Below are 24,217 nucleotides of genomic sequence, written 5' to 3'. Positions count from 1 at the left end.
CCTCCCCCCTAAAAAAAGTGTCAAATTGACACTCTTAAAATTAAAAAAATAAAACTTTGCCTATTTAGTACTCAATAATAAATTGTATAGGCGTAGAACAGATTCAGGGGCCGTCTGACTTGTCCAACTGGTCAGCTTCCTCTAACTTGGTCACCTGAGAGGTAACCAGGCACCTGAATGGTACGTGCTGGAAATGTGGTTGACACTTCTGCCCAGGATGGGTACCCTCGGTCAGTGGTCTCTAGAAGTGATTTTATATAAGTGGGGCTTTGGTGCTAGAAGGGAATAATCTAAGTGGGTCAGAAAGTCTTTAAGAAGTAGGCCTCATGTCATTCAGTACAGACAGGAGATTTTGATGCTGTTGATTAGTGACTAAAATCACTTGGATCCTGCACTGCTGTGGCTGTGGTATAGGCTGGCAGCTGTAGCTCTGATTTGACCCCCTAGCCCGGGAACTTCCATATGCAGTGGGTGTGGCCCTAAAAAGCAAAAAAAAAAAGTAACAGTATTATCCATTAGAGATTCTACCCAATTAATATTAATGGCCCCAGGTAAGATAAACGAATTGTAGTACTTTATAAAACATCATGATAGAAAGATACACTAACCTGCTTTTCAAAAGACTGAGAAATTAAACATTTAAAAGTGTGATTTCAGAGTTCCCATTGTGGCTCAGCAGGCTAAGAATGCGACTAGTATCTATGAGGTCGTGGGTTCGATCCCTGGCCTCTTTCAGTGGGTTAAGAATCCAACATTGCCATGAGCTGCGATCCAAGTCATGGATGTGGCTCAGATCTGGCCTTTCTATGGCTGGCAGCTATAGCTCTGATTTGACCCCTAGCCTGGGAACTTCCTATGCCACAGGTGTGGCCCTAAAAAGCCAAAAAACAAAAAACAAAACAAAAAACCCTAAAACTGTGATTCTATTGGCAATATGTTTAAATCTCTGGGTTCTACGCAGTAGATGAGGTTAGATTGCTAACTTATATTTTTGTTTCACTTCCATGGAATCATTTCTTTATGATATCACTTAATTTCTATAAATCCACAGGAAATTTGTCTTAATTTTTAAATGATGTATAATTATGGAGAAAATACATTGTTATTAAACTGAATTATTTGAGGAGTTCAGTCTCCTTTAAGAGCATGATGAGCCTCTTCTAAGAAGATGCCTGAGGAGTTCCCTTGTGGCACAGCAGGTTAAGGACCCAGTGTTGTTACTGCTCTAGCTCTGGTCATGGCTGTGGCATGGGTTTGATCCCTGTCCTGGGAACTTTCAGAAGAATAAAAAAAAAAAAGAAAAAGAAGAAGGAAAATGAGAGGTTGACATCTCTATTCATGAGAGCAGTGCAGAGATGCCTGAGGAGCTGGGCTTTCTCCGTGTGTCCTATGGTTTTTCATGGCGGAATAACGGATGATGCTATCTTTTTTTTTTTTTAATTTTTTTGTCTTTTTGCCTTTTCTAAGGCCACTTCCAGAGGCATATGGAGGTTCCCAGGCTAGGGGTCGAATCAGAGCTGTAGCTGCTGACCTACCCCAGAGCCACAGCAACACCAGATCCTTAACCCACTGAGCGAGGCCAGGGATCGAACCTGCAACCTCATGGTTCCTAGTTGGATTCGTTAACCACTGAGCCGCGACGGGAACTCTGATGCTATCTGTTTATAATGTACTTTTTATACCCACCATCTGGGCTTTGTGTGTGGACTTTTCAGATTTAACCCCGAATCGTCAGGGGTTGGGTGTACCGCACTTGTGTAGCTAATTGGCACAAGCTTGTTAACCTTTCCCCAAATGCCTCAAAATGGACTTGGGGTGGGAGAATCAGCTTTGTTAAAGAGTAGCCAATTCAGTAAGGGAAAGACTTTGTTCGACATTCATAGTCTGTGTGCAGAAACATTCAGACAGAAATTAAGTGAAACTTAATGACATAAATGGAAACTTGAGTGGCAGTTATAAGAATGTATTGATCTACTTTACCTCTGTTTACTTTTCTAAATTAAATTTCCTTTAAACTTTGTAAAGTTTGGGTTATTTCCCCGTGATGTACATTACATTGGCCAGAACTCCAAAGGCAGGCAGTTCTGTGTAAAGCTAGAACAGGTAGGTATGGAGTTGCATATTGCAATATCTATACTAGTTAATATTTTAGTGACATCTTAGAACTTACCGTCTTTTTCCTTAATAGGAATGTGCTAGGTAAGAGACATGATCAGGAATCATTTAAATTATTCTCATCACATACGGAATGTGGGGATTGTGTTTATTTCATCTGGCTTATGGGTCAAAGAAATGGACCAATTTAGATAAACAATTACAGGACACTTATTTTGACTTGAAAAAACCCACTTTAATTTCTTACTGAGATGGAAGGCCATGGCCCTATTTTGGTTAGGAGTCCACATGTTTACAGGGGCTTTCTAATTTTGTTTTTTTTGGTTTTTTTTTTTTTTTTTTTGTATTTTTAGGGCTGCACATGCAGCATATGGAGGTTCCCAGGCTAGGGGCCCAATTGGAGCTACAGCTGCCGGCCTACACCACAGGATCTGCCTTTTCAGGATCTGGGCCGCCTCTTCAACCTACACCACAGCTCACAGCAATGCTGGATCCTTAACCCTCTGAGTGAGGCCAGAGATCAAACCTGCATCCTCATGGATGCTAGTCAAATTCATGTCCACTGAACCACAACAGGAACTCTAGGGGCTATCAATCAGAATCCCAGGTTATGTAAGTGACTTTGAAGAAATGTTAGGGTGTTTGAAACTTTGGATCCCCTAAGAAGCAAGTGCCAAGGTGGTGTTAGAAGTTGTCCCAGTCAGCTCAGGTCACCATTCACAATACCATAAACTGGGGGGCTTCAACAATAGAAATGTATCTTCTCACAGTTCTGGAGACTGGAAGTCCAAGATCAGGATGCCAATGTAGTTAGTGTCTGGTGAGGGCTCTCAGCTTGTAGATGGCCACCTTTGGTCTTTGTCCTTAGAGGGCAGAGAAGGGTAGTGGAGGGGAGAGAGAGACAGATAGGGAGAAAGGAGAGACTGGGCAAGCAGTGTCTGCTGTATCTCGTCATAAGGGCACAAATCCCATCACGAGGGCCCCACGCTCATGACCTCATTTAACCCTAGTTACCTCCCCAAAGCTCCATCTCCAAATACTATCATATAGGGAGTTAGGGTTTCAACCCATGAATTTGAGGGGGCCACAAACATTCAGTCCAGAGCAAAAATTCAGGAGGTTTGTTGGGGAAAAGGCTCGGGAGCAGAAGGCCAGGAGCTGGCCACAGTGTCCGGCTGACCCCCGAGCTGGAGAAGGGGAGGGAGGGGCTTGGGGAAGAGGAATCTCTTCTGCCATGCAGGCAGGCTGATGAGGCGTCCCTCCCACCCCCACCCCACTGCTCTTTGAAGAGGTCCCACGAGGGGCAGGGCTGGCCCAGCCCTGGGGCCCATCTCACTCAGGCTGCGGCTGGAGTTGCCCTGAAGAAGTGTGGCTTCTGGGGTCTGCAAGGGCGGATTCAGAGTGTGGCAGCTGGGAACTCAGTTCTGTCCCGTGCTCCCAGCAGCGGGACATCTGAGAAGCATGTCTTCCTGGCTCTGACAGGGGGTGGGGGCAGGAGTTGGTTTTGTTAACTTGGTTAGAACCCCAGGGACCAAACTTGGAATTTGCCAGCACAAGCTTTGGGGAAGGAAATTCTATTTAACCCAAGAATACGAATTATGAATGAGATGATGAATCATGGATTAACGAAGTCATAAATTATACACGTTTAAAAATTTTTTCACCAGAAAGGTAAGTTGCCAGTAACCCTGAAATCTGGTTTTCTAGTCATTATGTCATAACTTGCCGTTGCTCCCGCATGGGCCTTTTTAAAGTCCCTTCAAGTGGCACCAGAGGTCAGTCCCTGGGGGCAGAGACTTGCGAGGTCTCAAGAAGAGGGGTTGGCCCCCCAGGAGGTCTGTTGAGCAGATGACTCGAGGTTGGGTAAGTGACGACGTGCTAAGGACTCCCCCGTGGACCCTCATTCTGGGCTGTCATTACAGAAACCTCTGCCAAAGAAGGTCTGCTGCTTTGGTGTCAAAGGAAAACGGCTCCTTATAGAAATGTGAACATTCAGAACTTCCACACCAGGTGAGCAGCCAGGGCCCTGGGGTCCTTCCCCTCCCTCCAGAATCTGGGTCCGGGGAGAGAACAGGTGTCCTCCTCCTGCCTGTGCGAAGCAGAGCTAAGGCCCCAGAATGATGCTAGCGTCTCCTCCAGGAGAAGGTTGGATTAAAGTTTGGGAGGTTGGCACTGGTTGTAAGTGAGTGTCACTCAGGGATGGCCTCTCAGTGACAGGCAGGGTCTGCATGTTCCCATGTTGGAGCTCCACCTTGATGCCCCCACGCCCCCTGCCCTGTAGTGCCTGAAAGGTGCTCATCAGTCATCTTCTTACACTGTGATTGGAGAGAAGGAGGGAAAATCATGTTTGAAAAATTATACAGGGAGTTCCCATTGTGGCTCAGTGGGTTAAGAACTGGAGTTCTCATAGTGTCCGTGAGGCTGTGGGTTTGATCCCTGGCCTCACTCGGTGGGTTAGGGATCTGGCATTGCCATCAGCTGTGGTGTAGGTTGCAGGTGCGGCTTGGATCTGGCTGTGGCTGTGGTGTAGGCCAGCAGCTGCAGCTCTGATTTGACCTCTGGCCTGGGAACTTCCAAATGCTGCAGGTGCAGCCCTAAAAAGAAAAGAAAAAAAAAAAAAAACTATAGGGAACTGGATGAAGGAAACTCATCCAGGTGGACCTCAGGAGCCCAGGCTTGCCTCCCACTCACCTTCTTGCTTTGCTTCCTCTGGCCCAAGATGGGTCCGAACACATTAGCCATGTAGCCCCTGGGGTTTCCTTCTTCCTCCAGCCTCTGAGGCACAGAACCCCCACTCCTTGTTCCTAACCTGCTGCTCATCACTGGGGGCATTGGCCCCTGGGTGGGGTGGGGGTGGTGGTGGAGGGGGCGGGGGGGGGTGCTGGGTACGGTCAATGCTGATGTCTCTGAAGCAGATGGGAAAGCCAGGTCTCCCTGCAGAGTCCCTCAGGTGCTGTATGTCTTTGCCTCTTAAAACAACCACAACAACCCACAAAGAATATTAAGAAGAAAGTCAGATGAGTTGGGAGCCAAGAGTGGCTTTTTAAGTGTACTTGGGGGTGGACCCTTGGAGGAAAATGGGCATTTCAGGGTAGACGTCCTCCTGTCTGTCAGGCAGACTGTGGGATGACATCCAGATCGCAGATTTGGAGGAGAGGGACGGGGAAGCTGGGCCTGCAGGGCCTGAGGGAGGAGGGGCAGTGGTGGGGGTGGGGGGGCTCCCTCCTGAGATCACCTGGGTCCTCCCAGCACAGAGCTGATGGGTCAGGATGCAGCAGGCATCCCAGGCAAGGCTGGGCCCAAAGCTCCAGATGGAAAGGAGGCTAGGAAGGGGGCAGCGGCCCCTGGTGGACCCTGCGAGGTAGATGAGTGTTGGGGAAGGGGCCTCAGTGGCACTGGGTGGGGTGGGGAGGGATGGACCTGAGGCAGGGAGTTCAGATGTCAGGCCATCCACTCACTGTCTGACCAAGGGCAGTCCCTTGCTGCCGTTTCCTCCTCTCATTTAACCCATGTTCCTGTTCTTCTGCCTGGGACCCGGTTCAGCTGGAAAGATGGCCTTGGACTCTGTGCGCTCATCCACAGACACCGGCCCGACCTCATTGACTACTCAAAGCTCAACAAGGTCACTGCCGGCGTGGCATGCGTGCCTCCCGCCCCCCAAGCATGTCGTCCTGAAAGTCAGCGCATGGGCCCTGAGCTCACACCAACACCCAGGCTGCCACCAGTCTGCCCCCCTGGAAGCTGGCCTGGCATCAGGGAGACAGGGAGGAGGCTGGGGAACACCCACCTGTTACAATGAGGGCAGGATGAGGCTCAAAGCTAAGTCAGTTTGTGACCCAAAGGAAGATATGTTGATTTGGCTTGATTGACCTCAAAAGCTTTATATAGGTTTCTTTAGAGCTTTTTTACATTCCCAGGTTGTAAATATGAAAAGTGAAGTATCTGGTTTGGAGGGGGACACAAAAAGTTCAAATACCCCAAACCTTACTACTTCTGAAGGATTTAGTTGCTGACGTATTTACTCAGAGTTGAGTTAACCCAAGGGACATTTGCTTCCTAACTATCTTGCTATTGATACATTAGTTACACCCTCAGAAAAGAAGTTTGGGGGATTTTTTTTTCCTCTTTTCAGAATATTCAATTTAGGAAACTTCGTTTTTTCTAACTTAGGAAAATTTCCTTCTCCCTTTAGGCTTAAGCTTTATTATGCTTAAGTTTTAAAGAGTCTTCAACTTCTATCTTTAAAAGCAGTTGAAGAGTTCCCTGATGGCATAGTGGATTAAGGATCTGGTGTTGTCACTGCTGTGACTCAGGTCACTGCTGTGGCATGGGTGCCATCCCTGGCCCTGGGAACTTCCACATGCCATGGGTGTGGCCAGAAAGAAGAGCAGTCAACACATGTAATCGTTGATGGAAAAAAGAAATCCTTGCCCCTTCTAAATTTTGTGTTGGACAGTCCACCTGCCCTAGAAATAATACTGAGTACAGACATAAAGCGGAAAGCACTGCCTGCCCCGTGGCCATTCTTGCCAGTAGGGGTTGGGCGCACGTCCTCTGGTTGCTGGTGTGCTTTGCTGGCCATGCACCTTGTGTCGCTGTGTTTGGTATGGAGTCAGTCCTGCTGCATGCTGCCCTCACCGTGTGGCACTGGGGGTGGCTGGAAATGTCCTGGCTTTGGCCACCTCTGCAGTTGTCACGTGCTCACCCCCCTTCCGAGGCCTGTCTCTATGACTACAGGGCAACACATGAAAAATGTTCTCAGAGCATAAAGAGGAGTAGGTTGCCTGAGAGAATAGGGATGCCAGCGTTGCTCAACTTCCCCAAGCAGAGAGCTTATCCCTGAGTTATTTTGAAATGTTTCAGACATAGAGATAGTGGAAATTTTTTTCAATTGCCCTTTATCTCATTTGCAGAATGAGGAGATTGTACTAGGTAGACCTGATTTCATTAGCTGTTTATAATGGTCAGCTGGAGTTCCCGTCGTGGCGCAGTGGTTAACGAATCCGACTAGGAACCATGAGGTTGCGGGTTCGATCCCTGCCCTTGCTCAGTGGGTTAAGGATCCGGCGTTGCCGTGAGCTGTGGTGTAGGTTGCAGACGCGGCTCGGATCCCGCGTTGCTGTGGCTCTGGCGTAGGCCGGTGGCTACAGCTCCGATTCGACCCCTAGCCTGGGAACCTCCATATGCCGCGGGAGCGGCCCAAGAAATAGCAACAACAACAGCAACAAAAAAGACAAAAGACAAAAAAAAAAAAAAAAGTTAGAGGTTATAATGGTCAGCTGTTATTACAAAAAGTCAGTAGACCTTTGGTGATTGGCCACCTATGATGGGTGAAGAAATGATAAAAATTAAAGATAGCGGTTAATACTTCTATAGCTTTAGATTAGGCACTGTTAATAAATAAGTATATATGTTATATATATTTATTAGGTATTGCATAAACATGGATATTACATATATTAATGTTTTATATACATAGATGTATATTAATATTAATAAGTTGTTAATATCTAATGTATGTATATTATACATGCACAGTCACCACATGTTTATAATGCACAGTAAACTGTATAATATAAAGCATCTAGAAAGTAGGTACTGTTATTTTCCCAGTTATACAGATGAAGAAAGTGAATTCTGCAATCTGCCCAGTAGCTGAGCCAGGAAAATACTTAGTTGCAGGAGTTCCCGTTGTGGCGTAGCAGAAATGAATCCGACTAGTATCCATGAGGATGCAGGTTCAATCCCTGGTCTGGCTCAGTGGGCTAAGGATCCAGTGTTGCTGTGGCTGTGGTGTAGACTGGCAGCTGTAGCTCTGATTCGACCCCTAGCCTGAGAACTTCCATATGTTGCAGGTATGGCCATAAAAAACAGAAAACAAAAACCGAAAATACTTAGTTGCCGCATTTTATCTCTTTACCTTACAGTCTAAATGAGGTAGCTTTCCCAGAGTCTCAGAATCATTACTCTTGTTTTCATGCTGAAATTTTTCTTTCATATTAAGAAGAAAAAGAAAGAAACCTTTGCTCAGCTATCGGGCTTTGTAAACATTTGTGTAAAATATGCCGGTAAGACTCGCTTTGGGATATGGCTGCTTTTAATGCAGTGATGATATGCTTTGTTAAAAGAACACGGAGTTGGAAAAATGTTTTGCCTGAAATGACTATGTGCTCTGAGAGGCCAGGAGGCTTGCTTTGGTTTCTTCATTGAGCACCGAATATTTTTGAAGCCTGCATGTGTTTAATGTTTCACTGTATTAAAATACTTGTGTTCATTGCAAAGCAGTTTCTGAAATGTTTAAGTGGCTTTGATATTAAAATTCACTCTGGTGATCTTCAGACTAACACTACTTTTCATTTTGATTTTTCTACCTTACATACACCCATCCTATTTCAGATGCACAATACTTAAGTCTCTTTAGTGGATGGAAGGAAAAAAATGTTAAAGACATCGTTTAGTTTTTCAGTATTTCAGTTATATACCACTGGTTAAATTTATTTGGTTATGTTGCATATATATTTAACCAATTTTATTGTGGAAGATAAACGCAATCATATGAACAAAAATTTCTTCCCAATTTTCATTTACAATGTTAAGCTTCTGTCATTTCTTCTAGTCTGTAACATCCTAGAAACCTAACTTTTGCTCTGTGTAGCCATCTTGTAACACTTTTTTGGGGATCTAAAAGTTTCACCTAAACATGCTAAAAACAGCATGCTTTCTTATATTTAAAACAAGGGTGTTGTGCTAAATATTCCCTGTGATCACCTTCCAGATCTGGGAAAATGTATGTTTCATGCTTCCTTTTGGAATCATTTAAATTTTGTCATGAAGAGTTCCAAATAAGCTCTGAGGTATCCCGGCTGTTCTTTCCTCTCCATGAGAAAATATCTGACAACTTTCCTCCTGTCCATGGTGTCTGTTCTCTCAAACCTCTTGCTCACATTTTATGAATTGGAGTGTGCATGAATTTGGTGCTTTTCCTGTCATTTCTGATGTTTCTCTAAATGTTTGGGGAAAGATAAGAAGAAAACTCTAAACCGTTATGGTTTTGTGTGAATGAGAAAAGTTTCTCCCCAAAATAAGGTAAATAAAAAAAATTTGTTAAGTCCTATTCAGAACTATTTTAAAAAACTGGTTTTGCTATTTTTAATGCAGGATGACCCAATAGGTAATATCAACCTGGCCATGGAAATTGCAGAGAAGCACCTGGATATTCCCAAAATGTTGGATGCTGAAGGTGAGATGAAAATTACCGAGTTACAGAAAAAAATCTGTGGGCTACTGGTGTTATAGCCACATGTGGGGATTTGTAAACTTTATAGCCAAGTTACATCTGAAGCACTTAGAATTCCTAAGAGGAGTCTGTCATTGGCCTCATGAATGTTAGAGAATTTCATGTGTAGCTTGTTCAGAATTACTTTTTAGAATCCTGTTCAAACCAAGGCCAGCAAAACTATAGTGAAAGGATTTGGCAAAGAGTTGGAATGCTTTGGTTTGTGATTTTCAATGAAAACCTTTTTTTTTTTTTTTTTTTTTTTTTTTTTTTAACTAGTCCACCTGCAGCATATGGAACTTCCCAGGCTAGGGGTCAATTTGGAGGTGCAGCCAGGGCCTGCACCACAGCCATAGCAACGCCAATCCTGAGCCACATCTGTGGCCTACACCAAAGCTTGGCAGCAACACCGGATCATTAATCCACTGAGGGAGGCCATGGATTGAACCTGCAACCTCATGGACACTGTGTTGGGTTCTTAACCCAATGAGCCACAATGTGAACTCCAAGGGCTTTTTTCTTTTTCTTTTTCTCTTTCCTTTTTTTTCTCGTCTTTTTTCTTTTTCCCACCTAGAGAGAAATTAAACCAATCTTATGTGGTGCCTAAGACTCCACAAGGAGAAAAAAAAATCCATCCTCCCAACTGGAAGTTATAGAATCGGCATCTAGAATGTGCCTCTCAAATGTTCACATTTCATTTTTAATAAGCTCAAGTTCAATTTAATTTGGTTCGATAGGAAAGAACCTCTCAGGATTTTGCATTCCTCCAATTCACTTGTGTGTGAGTCACTTCTCCCTCACCAGACAGCGCTGTGAACAAGACCCTGTGCTGTGTGCTGTAGGAGATGATGAGGTGTGTGGGGCCGGACCCTGCCCTCCAGGAACTTGTACCATAGTGCTCGTTAGTCTTATTACTCTTGAATGGGTCAGTGCTTCTGCAGAGTAGCATGGCTGGGGAAAAAGGAAGAACTCGATTCTAGTCAGGTGTCAGGCTTTTCTTCCTCCTTATATTTGCCGCCTGCATCACAGCTGCCTTAACAAATGACCACAGAGTAAGAGGCGTGAAGTGACAGAAATGTATCCTCTTAGAGCTGCAGAAATGAGGACTCTGAACTCTGGGGGCTGGCAGAGCCGTGCTCTCTCTGGAGTCTGTGGGGCAGGACCTCTCCTTGCTGCCTCCAGCTTCTAGGAGCCACAGGTGTTCTTTGGCCTGGGGTGGCATCCCTCAAGTCCCCAAAGCTATCTTTACCTGGCCGTCTTCCCTCTGTGTTGGTCTCTGTGTCTTTTTCCCTCTTCTTAAAGGACACGGGTCATAGTGGATTAAGGGCTCACCTCATCTGAACTTGACCTTCTTGCAGATAAGCTCGCCTTTCCAGGTACCAGGAGGTAGGACTCCACTATCACTTTTGGGGACACAACGCAACCCATCGCAGTGATCTTTCAGTGCAAGTTCTAATTTGAATTAGCCAGTTGAGCCATTTTTGGCTGTCCTCCTGGGTGTGAACACTTGAATGTGCTCTTGAGACTCTCCTTCCAGTTTTTCCAAAACTCTTTGGAGGGAGAAAGGCAAGGAAACCGTGAAGTCGCAACGTAGAAAAAGTCCCTGTTCCTTCTTGTCCATCTGTTGTCACTAAGGTCCGTTTATGTGCATGTGTGCTCTGTCCTTTGACCTCTCCAAATGATAAATAACTACCCAGAGTTGACCACTCAAATTAACAGCCAGGATACTGAAGGGGGAGAGAACAGGCAGCTTTTAGTAAATTCATCTTCCCGTTCGTTAACGCCTCCTTGACTCCCGACAGTTGAGGGTGAGCTGCGGACCACCGTCTCTGTGGCTCCAACAGGCTGATGACCTTGGACTTTTCTGGGCTTCCTTTAGACTCGAGCCCTGGTCTGGGCGTGTGTCCATTCTGCTTCTCCTCTGAGTGGACAGGCGGCCTTAGCACCCTGTTCATTTCCTGCTCTCCTGTGACACATCCCGGTCTCCTTCACCATTCTTTTTCTTTCCTTTTGACTAGTTCAGGAAAATGCCTACATACCACATTATTTTCTTTAGAGTAATTTCTGTAAGAGGCGTCTGGTGAGGCATTATGAACTGGACTGACTCGGGTGTAGGGCACACCGGCTTTAACCAACTACCCAACAAGTTTGCCCCCATGGGTTAATTATCCTTTGCATCTCTGCCACCTGGATCCAGATGTGCCACCTGTACCCGTACCTTCCCACAGCTTCCCATTAGCGTGTTCCTTCTGCTGGCCTTTTGCTGTAGTGTCTTCCACTGGGCTCCTCCTCTCTGCTCACTAGCCCCTTTGGCAAACTCCTTGCTTTCCCCCGTCTGCTGTTGATCTTACTTTCCATCATTTGTGGTGATCTCTGCATCCTCGGGAGGGATTTTTCCAGTGGCCAGTTGGGCTACTCCTCCATGAACTTGTAGTCAAAACAGGCGAAACGCCTTCTCACCTTAACTGCCTTCTCTGCTTTAAATCGGTATGAAAGTTGTTCCTCTCTTTTCCTCCACAATCCTTTCTTGAGGTGAGCACCGGTGTGGGTTTGCGGGTGCCTGTGTTTTGAGTGGACTTGCAGAAGGAGCCTCTGTTGACCCCTGGGCCCTCCCTGTGTCCAGAGAGAGTCTGGGACCATGTAGTCATGTGCAGTCTGGGAGTTCTGGGGGTCCAGCTTTGCCACACACGTGACCCGATTGCTGGTTTGGGGCTCTTCCAGGCTGACCGGGCGGTTCTCAGAAGTGCACACAGAGGAGTGACTTTGCAGGCGTGACTTCTTTGATTGGAGGCAAAGTTGGAACAACACAAGGGTGTGGGGCTGAGGGGAAGTTCGACATCTTGGTCTCTCTGAGGCAGCCCTTAGTGGAAGCCTGCTGCTCTTCGGATGTCTGAGCAGTTAACCTTCTTTTTTCCACACAGATTTAGTGTACACTGCCAGACCCGATGAGAGAGCCATAATGACTTACGTTTCCTGTTACTATCATGCTTTTGCTGGTGCCCAGAAGGTGAGGATGTAAAACATGACTCACCACTCACCCTCCACCTTCTGTGTCTCGATTTTTTTTTTTCAATTGTTTTTCTCTTTCTTCCCCCTCTCCTCTGAGTAAGGAGACACATCTGGTTCTGAGGAGGCGGTCGTTTGTCTTTTTCAGTCTTTCTAGTTTTCTTTGAAACTTTCTTTCTGTCCATGCAGTAGTATGCCGTTTGTGTGTGTGTTCCAGAAGATTCCATGCTGTTCCCCATCCTTTCTGTTAATAGCCCCAGAAAACCGGATGACTAGGTTTCACCTTAGGGAATTACAGGGCGCCTTTTCAACTGCCTTCTGTCCAGTGACTGAACTAAGGTTAAAAAGGAACGCAGCCCAAACTGGTGTGGCCAAGGTGCGGAGGAAAGGGGTGTCCCCATGGCTCTGCTTTCTCTCTTCCTGGGGTTATCTCGGCAGCTCAGGTCACTGGTGGCAAGAGTCACAGCAGTAAGTGCAAGGAGACTCTTCTCTTTGGATGTTTTATTGCTCTGGGTGATTTCTGGAAATGGCAAGGTAAGTATGTATAGAAGGATTAAGAGACCTGCTGTCTCCAGTGGACTTCATCCCCTGCACAAGCCCAGGTGGTGCACAGAGTAGAAAGCCAGGGGTCTTGAGGGAAAGGGAGGGGGGAGTGGCAGCAGCAAGGGGGCAGGAGAGCCCTGCATGCGTGCCCTCGTCCTGCAAAGGGACAGGCGGGGCTCATGACCAAAGTGGCAGGTGACCTGAAGAAGGTGAAGAAGACGGGAGGTGGGGCCTCCTGAGCCCTTTTAGGGTGTGATCACCAACGCTGATGGGCAGCACTCAGGTCCCCATAGGAATGCCTCACCTGCCCTTTAAAAACCCATCCAGGGGTGGCGGAGGGAGGCTCTCGGTTTGGTTACATGAGAAAAACATGCTGGTAGAGAGATTTCCAGTCTCGGCTGTGAACTCGTGGGTTCTGTGCAGCCTTCCTGAGGGTCAGGATCATGGGCCCCCAGGGAACATGTCGAGTCGATGAATGGAAACCAGCTCGTTCTTCCCTTTGTTCACCATGGTTTCTGCTCTCTGTCTGTGCGTGCGTCTGTTCTCTGTGTTATTTTTCCCTCCCTCAGATATTGTGAACACCCCCAAACCTGATGAAAGAGCTATCATGACGTACGTTTCCTGCTTCTACCATGCTTTCGCGGGAGCGGAGCAGGTACAGCACCCTCGTCCATTAGTCCAGTTGCCTGGCTGCTCTTCTGCATGGGCTCTGTGTGTGTGTGTGTGTATGTGTGCGAGCGTGCGTGCATGCACACCTTACATCTTAGCTTGCCACTCAGAGTTCCGTAATGACCTAATAGGGCGAGTTCCAAACCGTGAGTGCTTTTTTCTTTCAGCAGCTTTACCTTTGGACAATTCCCGGAGTGTTCCTACCTCTCTCTCCTTCTAAGATGTTGCTCTTATTTCCTCAGTCAGTTATGGGAAATCTCGGTGCTTTATAGGCAAACACAAGGGCCATGAACACAAGCTTCCCTCATTGAGCAGTAAAGAGGGGAATGTGACAAGGAGATGTGAATGCCTTTCCAGGGCCCCTTTCCCGTTTCTTGCAAGATTAATCTTACTTTAGCTGAAGTAGTAAAAGGGTAATGGTGTTAAAACCTCAAAAAACAAACAAACAAAAAAAACAACCAAAAAACCCAACACATTCCTTAAGACAGACAGTCTGAGGGACACCGAGAGTGGGTGTCCCTCTGCCTTCTCCATGTTCACCTGTTCCTGGCTTTCACCCCTTTCCGAGTCTGTGCTCGAAGAGTCTGATAGACTGGGATAGACCAAAGTATGCAGTATTTCTGTGATCTTCTTAAGACCATCCCCAGAAAATGGTGCTGCCTGGAAATCAGCCCCTATTAGGATCTTGGAGGCAAGGCTTGGGGCCAGGCTGCAGGCCTGGATGCCAGACAGGCAAGTTGCACTTTATCTCAGTTCTTAGACTAGGGAACTGAACATGGGCCACAGCGGTAACAGCACCGAGTCCGAACTCCCAGGTTGCTCTTTATGACTTGTCTGTGGTCATGGTTTAAGGCACTTGGTCCCTCCTGCCCCAAGCCTCCCCCCAACCAAGCAAAGATAGGGCATTATTGATAGCCCACAGCTACCTGTGTGGGTTAAACAGTCTCAGAGGAGGTGCCACTCTGGGCAGGATCCCATGTGGCGTGTTCTGCGTGTTCATTTCAGGAGGAGAGGCCTTCAGTAAAGTCAGGGCCGTGACAGATAAAATGTTTAGGATCCGGTCCTTTTTGCTTTGATTTCCTAAGGCTGCTGGGATTCAGAGAGTTCCCGCCTATAGTCATGAGGCCAGGAGAGGGCTCAGGTGGAGGTCCAGGGACCACAGACTTGTTTTCTCGACCCATTGATTTCTGTTCCTACTTGCTTGACGTCTCACAAAGCTTGTGTTTTCGACTAATGGTATCTCCCCGTTATTCCCCACAGTAGATTCAGCCTGCCGTGTGAGTCTGTGTGAAAACTGTACCAAAGGCATGAAATGACTTCTGTGTGAACAGCCATGCCCTCCGTCTCATCCCGCCCCACCCAGAGCCTGCACCCCATTACAGCCCGCCACCTCCCTCGCCACCCTGGGCCCCCTGCCCCGTGTGTCTGCACGTCCCTGTCACAGAGCCGTCCCATTGACCTATTGTGTTTTACAGGCCGAGACAGCAGCTAACAGAATATGTAAGGTTCTTGCTGTGAATCAAGAGAATGAGAGGCTGATGGAAGAATATGAGAGGCTAGCGAGTGAGGTAAAGGAAACGGGTCCCTGCAGTCCTGCCCATTCCCACCCTGAGGGTGAGGCACAGGGGTGAACACGGATTGTCGGTGTTTCTTTCCGCTTGGCGTTTTTCATCTCAGAACAAAAGTAGGAAAACACACGGAGGTTGCTAGTCTTGCAGCAACCTAATTAATGGCACAAAGGTTTTGCTGGCCGTCTTTCCAACCATGGCCAGGCACAGAGGTCCATGGCACCTTTCCAGAAGTAGAATGTGAAGCCACCCTCAGCCTTGCACCTCCGGGGTCGGGGGCCCCCCTAGATGACACCGCGTTCTTTGTTTTTTTTTGTTTTTTTTTTTCCTGCTTCATGGGCTGTCGACATCACAGAAGCTGTGCTCTATATTCAGGATCCCAGCTCCACACGGTCATCCAGCATCTCAGGAATGTAGGGTGTATTTAAATATCTAGCTTGGAGGGAGCCAGCCCTCTGGCCAAGATATTTGAGCATGAGTTTCCAGGACGCCTTTCTCCAGCTCTGCAGCCAGATTCTCGGTTAGAATAGCACTTGCCACGTTGCCCTTCTTTCTGTTCTTATCATAGCATAAATGTTAAGCTGGACCTGCGTGCGGTCCACAGCCTCATCCTGTCTGCATTGACCTCCATCACAGTGATGGTATCAGAGACCAAATCATGTTTGCTCTGACTTAATGTAGCTGATATTTGGTCTGTACCAGAAAAAGTAACAGGGCCCTTGGAATCCATGTTCCCCAGGAGTGGAGTGTGATAGTCCAGGCTGAGGCTACTGTTTGTATTTTCTGCTACCATGGGAAAATGCCATTTGGCAGCGTTGTTTCATGCCAGGGATCCACTTCAGCGCTGAAGTATAATCAGAACGGAAGGGCAGATGCTTCAGTCCTTATAAGTCTTCCTTGTCTTGGTCCTTTGTGTATCCTCCTCAAACCCTGTGATGCTGCGGGGCCTTTGTAGTAACTCAGAAGAAGGGGGTGCACTTCCTTCTGAGGATTGATGGCCACTTTCACTTTCATCTTGAGGATTTCGTTGCACACTAGCTACTAAATTAAACACACTTCGGCCTTGAGGCCGTCCCAGATTTACAAGACGTTTGTCTAGTAAGTAGAGTCATTAGACTTGAGCTTATTTAAACTAGAATTACATTTTAAGTTAAACCCCCTTCTTTCCTGATTTTATTCCACCGTGTTCCTACCTTAGGAGCTTTTTTCTTTTCTTTTCTTTTTTCCATTTGAAAGCTCCATCCAGCATCTGTCTGCTAATGTCCGGTCCCCCAGTTCCCTGTAAACTCCCATTGTTTGTAAAACATGACTCGTGCTGACTCTAAGTTTTTGACCTGTGTGTGGTGTCATGGGGGCAAGGGTGGGGGACACAGACATTCCTGCTAGTGCTGCAGTGCATGGAGGCGTCTGCCCACTCCTTTCCATCAGGTGTAGTCATGCTTCTGTAATCTTGGGAACATTCAGTCAGGCGTTTCCCAGTTGTTAGGGATCTCTGTCCTTTTTATTTTTTTTCTTTCTTTTAACTGGGGGCATTTTGCTGTTTTCAGCAGATTTTGCTTTGTTTTGTGCGTGTGTGTGTGTGTGTTTTGGGAGCAGCTTTTGGAATGGATTCGCCGCACCATCCCCTGGCTGGAGAACCGGACCCCCGAGAAGACCATGCAGGCCATGCAGAAGAAGCTGGAGGACTTCCGAGATTACCGCCGGAAGCACAAGCCCCCCAAGGTGCAGGAGAAGTGCCAACTGGAGATCAACTTCAACACCTTGCAGACCAAGCTGCGGATCAGCAACCGGCCGGCCTTCATGCCCTCCGAGGGCAAGATGGTGTCGGTAAGTGGCTCGCCTCCTGGTCCCTGGATCTTTCTTCCATCAAGCCCCCCCATCTGTTGGGCCACTGGAGAAGGGGGTATGGACTACCGTTGTGGCCCTGGGACTGCTTGGTTCTGCATATTTTCCTCCTGTTATCACACAGTACTGATTCCTCAGTGCTGTTGCCGTGGCCTCTGAGCAATGCCATGAATGGCCCCTTCCTCTCCTCCTGCCTCACCACCCGGCCTCCTCCTCCAGGCAGACCACCATCTAGAGCACCCTCTGGGTCCTCTTGTTTCCCCTTCCCCATTTTTTTTTTCTTTTCAGTGAGGCAAATTAGTGTTTATTTAAAGAGAGAAGAGAGAGAAGATAGGTGTGGAAAGAGCACAAGCACGGGCAGGCTCTTGGGCAGGGGGCGGGTGTGTGGAGAGGGAGAGAGAAAGAAAGAGACCTCCTTTCCCCATTTCACCTTCTCCAAGGGCACAGGCCTACATTTACCTCTCTCTGCACCATAGGTTTCTCCTGCCACTGAATCTTTTGCAGCCACATGGGAAGTTTCCTAGAACCTGCCAACAAAAATGAAAACCCTAAGTTTCTATTGGGGCTCAGTGGTAACAAACCCAACTAGTATCCATGAGGATGCAGGTTTGATCCCTGGCCTTGCTCACTGGGTTAAAGATCTGGCGTTGCCGTGAGATGCAGTGTAAGTTGCAGCTGCAGCCCAGATCCTGCATTGCCGAGGCTGTGGCAGAGGCCAGCAGCTACAGCTCCCATTCGCCCCCTAGCCTGGGAACTTCCATGTGCCACAGGTGTGGCCCTAAAAAGAAAGAATGAAACCTTGAGACATCACATCACCTTGAGCGACCGTCCTATTTCTCAGCTTCTCTCTGCTGCCAAATATCTAGAAAGAGTCCTTTATGGTACCGGTTTTTGCTTCTTTTACTTCTTTTCCTCTCCAACTGGCAGTAATCTGGCTTCCATCCCTGCCTCTGCCAAGACTGTTGTCAGAGTCAGCAGCTGACAGCCTGTATTCTCTGAACTGCAGCCATTGCCCCTGCCTGGAAACTCCTTCCACTTTGAATTGAGCAGAGCTCCTCCTGCCTGACCAACAAACCCTTCCAGTCACTGCTCAAAACTTTGCCTCTTCCCCAGGCTGAGGACGCATGGTTCCTGGGTCGAGAACACAGACCCTTTCCTGTCTCGACATCTGCAGGCAATCTCAATCTCATTTAGGCCCGTGGCTCTGATTGCCCACCATAGTGTCAGCACCTCCCAGGTTTTATATCTTCAGCTCCTCCTCTTGAGTTCCAGGTTCAGACATTCCCTGGGTGTCCAAAAGCAGTTCACACCTCACACATCTCGTCCTCCTGCAGCTCTTTCATTCTTGGTAAATAGCATCACCACCCCCTCCTTACTAAAGCCCCAAGCCCAGGTGTCACTGCTTATTCCCCCTTGCTGTCACTTTCTTGCATCCAGTGCCATTGGCCCTGTGTCCAGACTGTATCTTAAATCTGAGCCCTTCTCTCCATCTCCCCTGCTGTCGCCTGTGCTAAGCCACCCCCTCTCCCCTTAGGCCCTGCGGTAACCCTCTTGTTTGCTCTTCTTATTCTTTCCCCCTAAAATGCATTCTCTACAGCGCAGCTGCTATCATCTTTTTTTTGGCCACACCCACAGCATGTGGAAGGTCCTGGGCCAGGGATTGAACCCGTGCCTCCAGAGTGACCTGAGCTGCTGCAGTCATATTTTTTAAAATGTAAGTCAGAAGTTCCCATTGTGGTTCAGTGTATTAAAAACCCTACAGAGTGTCTATGGATGAGAATGCAGGTTCCATCCCTGGCTTCACTCGTGGGTTAAGGATCCCGTGTTGCCGCAAGCCAGGGCATAGATGGCAGATGTGGCTCAGATCCTGCGTTGCCATGGCTGTGGCATAGGCCAGCAGCTGCAGCTACAATTTGATTCCTACACCAGGAACTTTCATATGCACAGGTGTGGCTTAAAAAGAAAAGAAAAAAAAGCCCTTTAAATCAGACCATGCTTCTTGCCTTCTCAGAACCCTCCAGTGACTTCTGAAAGTATTTAGAATAAGATCCAGACTCACAATCCAGGATCTGACATGTTCTGACCCTATCTCACCTTGTGGACTGCATCCTGGCTGCCCTGCCCCTCACCCCTTTGTGGGCCACACCATCTGCTGTGGCCCACTCCCTCCTCAGGCCTTTAGCATCTAGGTTGTTCAGTGTTGTTCATCATGCACCTGGTTCTCTGCATCCCCGAGGTCTGGGCTCAAATGCCACCTCCTCCAAGGTGTCTCTGTCAGTAACCCGCTTAATAGGACCACCCCCACTGGGCTGTCCGGGTCACCCAGTTGTGAGTCATTTTTTCCTTTACAGTGTGTAACTGTCAGAAATAGTAATTACACTCATTTAATTTTTTATTTATGGTCTTTCTCCCCAACAACTATGAAAGCTTCATAGGGGCACGGGAACTTTCCATGTGTTGTTCACCTTATACCAAAGGTGCCTGGCACATGCGTGATGCCTGGAAAACAACTGCCAGCAGCCAGCTTGCTGGTTGAGCCCAGTTGCTCAATAAGAGTCGTTCTGAACTGAGTTACTTTGAGGCTTCATCTTGTCATGGCCAGAAAATCAAAGCCCCATTAGCCTTTGCCCCCATGTGGGGAAGCTTCGGGTTATCTGTTGACCGATGAGAATGGTGATGTTAGTTTTCCAAGGGCCCAGTAAGAATGAAGACTTTCAGAAGCCAAAACATTCGAATGGTTATTTGGAGGGTGGAGGGAGCAGGGGGCGAGGGAAGGACAAGAAAACACAAAGGAAAATGCCATCAGTCCTCCTGGAGGTGATTTGTGGGGAAGCCCAGGAGGCCAAGGCATAAGGGATGTGCCTGTGCTTGTCCCCAACCTCCCAGGACATTGCGGGCGCCTGGCAGCGGCTGGAGCAGGCGGAGAAGGGCTACGAGGAGTGGCTGCTCAATGAGATTCGGAGGCTGGAGCGCGTGGAGCACCTGGCGGAAAAGTTTAGGCAGAAGGCGTCTACACACGAGACCTGGGCATACGGTGAGTCCATGTGCAGGGCATGGTGGGGCTCCTGGGAAACCAGAGCTGCACCACAAACAGGCCACCAATGTAGTGACACTGTCCCTGGTGCCCGTGACCCTGCAGGCAGCTGTCCCTGGCTCTCTGGGCTCTGCTGTCCCGGTACCTTGAGTCTTCAGGGGTGGGTGTGAGGACAGTGTTTTACAAAGCAGCCCTGGGAGTGTCTTCTTCCCTCCCTTGCTGTCTAAGGCCTGGCCTCCTCCTGACTCCCTCACTTTCTTCTGATTCCACAGTAAGCATCTGTTTACTTCCCAACTGTGGGTCAGACAGCCCTGATCCAGACACCAACAGCTGCCAATAGACTCTTTATTGCAACATCATTTCCCACTTAGAAAATCTGCTTGGGTGCCTGTTGTGGCTCAGTGGGTTAAGAACTCGACATAGTGTCTGTGAGGATGCAGGTTTGATCCCTGGCCTCGCTCAGTGAGTTAAGGATCCAGTGTTGCTGCAGCCTTGTGGCATAGGTCCCAAACGCAGCTTGGATCCCGAACTGCTGTGCTGTGTGCTAGGCCTCAGCTGTGATTCAGTCATTAGCCCTGGAACTTCCATATGCTGCAGGTGCAGCACCCCCCCATCCCACCCCCCCAAAAAAAGAAAAGAAAATCTGCTTGGAAAGGAAGAATTCGAGGTGTGATTTTTCTAGTCTCAACTCCTTTATTTCCCTCAGATTCATCTCCTTCTTTCAGGCCTTGCAGACGTACCTGTTGCCATGGCCATGATACTGTGGTCATGGTGTCTTTTTGGCTGTCTCCCGTTGGCTGAGGTAGAAGAACAAAACTTTCCCCTCCTCACATGATAATCTATTTTGGGCAAGAGCAAGGAGGTTCCCTCTTATCCCCTGGGGTAATAGGTGGAGTTTCAGAGAGAAATTTTTCTGATGTCATTAGGGGAAAAAAAAAAATCACAGGCCTCGTTTAACCACATTAAAAAAAATAAAGCTTTGGGGGTTCCCCGGTGGCCTTGTGGTTAAAGGATCCAGTGCTGTCACTGCTGTGGCAAGGGTTCGATATCTGGCCAGGAATCTTCCATGTGCCCTGGGCGAGGCCAAAACCAAAATGAAACGAAACGAAACAAACAAACAAAAATTGTAAAGCTTTCAAACAAAAAGGGTTGGAGTAAAGGTTGAACCCACATGCAGATGGAGTACGAGTGTTTTATCCGATAATCCCAGGTAGTTCTTGTGAGCTAGTAATTAGTAACTTCACATCACACAGGAAAGTTGGATACTTGTTTTTAGGATTCTGACTGATAGAGACCTGCTGTTTAGAATGTGCTCCGTGTGCTTTCCACCCTGAATTTGTGGACGTGGGCTTTCAGAACTCAGAGGGATTCTGGCCTCCTTAGCAGAGCGGCAGCCTGACCTGCAGTCCAAGTACTGCCTCTGCCTCTCAGGGCTGCCCAGCTTTCGCCTCTCGGTTCTGCGGAATCTTGAGACCACCCAGGACTTTGCAAAGAGGCTGGAGTGTAACACACTCACACGGCTCCACCACAACCTTTGCAGGCAAAGAGCAGATCTTGCTGCAGAAGGATTACGAGTCAGCGTCTCTGACAGAAGTCCGGGCCCTGCTGCGGAAGCACGAGGCCTTTGAAAGCGACCTGGCGGCCCACCAGGACCGCGTGGAGCAGATCGCGGCCATCGCACAGGAGCTCAAGTACGTGAGTCCTTGGATGCATTTCCAGGGAGGTCGGGGGGTGGGGGTGGGGGGCTGCCCTTCCTTTCTCGTCCTAAATTTAGAACCAAGCTAGAGGATGCTATGATGGAACTATTATTTTGTTTGGTTGGTGGTTTGTTTGTTTTTTTTAAGAGCTATGTTGACTTTGCTTTGGTCCTTTGTGGTTGAACCCCTGTGACCTCCCATGCGGCAACACCCCCAACCCCAGCACAGGCAGCTCGGCTTCCACAGGAATGAGAATTAAGTCTGCAGGACAGGATCAGGGGTCAGAAAGAAAGGCAGCCTCCCACAGGCCTGGGTGTAGGGACCACGTTGCCCACCCAGAAACCAAAAACAAGACTCCTCTGAAGGAGGAGACTTTCAGGCCTGACTTTTCTTGGTCATCAAATGACTGCTGTTTCATTTTCATGCCTTTTATTTTAGGGGAGGAGCTAGTACGAGGTTGAGCCCAGGCTGGTTTAAGCCCCAGTGGGAGTTGTAGGCCCTACAGGTCCAGGCTACTGCCTCTGGCTGTGGGCCACCCTTTGGGAGAGGGGCCTCCATGCAGTGTTTCTAAGTTGTTTTTTAAAGTCCTTTGCTTTCCTTTTTTTTTTTCTTTTTTGGCCACCCATTGGCATATGGAGTTCCCAGGCCAGGGATCAGATCTCAGCCACAGTTGCAACCTTCTCCATCTGCAGCAATGCTGGATCTTTTAACCTACTGCGTAGAGCTGGGAATGGATCCTGTGTCCTGGTGCTGCAGAGACACCCCCCATACCATTGTGCCACCTCAGGAACTCCCCTTGCTTTCTTTTGATAAATATAGAATTTCATTCCCTACTCATTTATTCTCCATTATAACCAGATATACCTGCACAATTTTTAGAGCCCGTCATATCATAATAACTTTAAGAAATCAATGATGGAGTTCTCATCGTGGCTCAGCAGTTAACGAACCTGACTAGCATCCATGGGGTCACAGGTTCAATCCCTGGCCTCACTGTGGGTTAAGGATCTGGTGTTGCCATGAGCTGTGGTGTAGGTCTCAGATGCCACGCAGATCCCACATTGCTTGGCTGTGATGTAGGTCAGCGGCTACAGCTCTGATTGAACCCCAAGCCTGGGAACCTCCATATGCCGAAGGTTCGCCCTAAAAAGACAAAAAGACCAAAAAAAAAAGAAAGAAAAGAAAAATCAATAGTAAGTTTATTTTCATATGTTACATTTTAAAACACCCACGTCCCTCACACTTTCGACTGGTGCAAACTTATTAATTAGCACAGAGGGCATCTTTTGAGAGTATCTTTTCATTCATCCTTGCCCAAATTGATTCTTTACTATTTGTGGCCTTCATAGCCAGTTTGTTCACTGTCCCTGTGGCTTTTCTGTTATCTAATTTCCCACATTCTTGAATGTTGGATGTTTGGCTGCCTGTTAACAGTTCCTGACAAATAAAATAAGGGGTTCAAGAGAAACTCAAGCAGTTTTACTATCATAGCTCCCATGAATGATTCGGAATGGTTTTAAGTGTTGCCCATAACATGTAAAGAATGATTTCTATTATATATTACTAGTCCTGCATCCCCAGGGCTGTTTTCTCACACAGTCAGGAGAGGAACCACGTGCAGAGTGTAAATCTGTGCTCATCCTCCCGTTACTCATCTCCCTTTGCTTTTTACCTTTTCTAACGTAACGAATCAGTGTTGGTACAGTTCTTAAAGTCCAAAAAAAAAAGGATGCACAGTTAGGCAAACCCTGACTCTTTGAAAAGCAGGTGTGTGTGGAAGTGGGAGGTGTGAATTAGAGAGAAAAGAGGGAGAAATTGTGTCCTAAAGTTGATCTCGGAGAGATGCACATTGCTATCTCCAGCGGGGATCAGTAGATGGATCCCTAGGTGTGGGTTTCTGAAATCTTTCTGCTCTTTAATATTTGCATTTTGAAGAGCCACAGCCTTTCCACTTTGTTTTTGTTGTTTGGTGTTTTTTTTTTTTTTCTTTGTTTTGGCTTTGCTTGTTTGTTTGTTTTGCTTTTTAGGGCCATACCCACAGCATATGGAAGTTCCCAGGCTAGGGGTTGAATCAGAGCTACAGCTGCCGGCCTATGCCACAGCCACAGCCAATTGGATCTGAGCTGCATCTATGACCTACACCACAGTTGACAGCAATGCCGGATCCCTGACCCACTGAGGGAGGTCAGGGATCAAACGCACATCCTGGAGTTCCCGTCGTGGCGCAGTGGTTAACGAATCCGACTAGGAACCATGAGCTTGCGGGTTCGGTCCCTGCCCTTGCTCAGTGGGTTAACGATCCGGCATTGCTGTGAGCTGTGGTGTAGGTTGCAGACGCGGCTCAGATCCTGCGTTGCTGTGGCTCTGGCGTAGGCTGGTGGCTACAGCTCCGATTAGACCCCTAGCCTGGGAACCTCCATATGCCATGGGAGCAGCCCAAAGAAATAGCAAAAAGACAAAAAAA

At 47.8% G+C, this 24,217-nt stretch overlaps 1 protein-coding gene across 1 annotated transcript in view; it reads left to right on the top strand.

The window, feature by feature from the left end:
* Positions 1-24,217, top strand: part of ACTN2 (actinin alpha 2) — a 71,991-nt gene that overhangs the window by 29,046 nt on the left and 18,728 nt on the right. Inside the window, 8 exon segments of the mRNA NM_001243666.1 lie at positions 4,038-4,125; positions 5,659-5,737; positions 9,274-9,355; positions 13,510-13,595; positions 15,085-15,177; positions 16,774-17,004; positions 19,909-20,056; positions 21,597-21,747. Coding sequence (NP_001230595.1) covers positions 4,038-4,125; positions 5,659-5,737; positions 9,274-9,355; positions 13,510-13,595; positions 15,085-15,177; positions 16,774-17,004; positions 19,909-20,056; positions 21,597-21,747 — 958 coding nt within the window.

Source organism: Sus scrofa, chromosome 14 (assembly GCF_000003025.6).
Source record: "Sus scrofa isolate TJ Tabasco breed Duroc chromosome 14, Sscrofa11.1, whole genome shotgun sequence".
NCBI classification, from domain to species: Eukaryota; Metazoa; Chordata; class Mammalia; order Artiodactyla; family Suidae; genus Sus; species Sus scrofa.
This window is presented reverse-complemented; position numbering and strand designations above follow the sequence as displayed.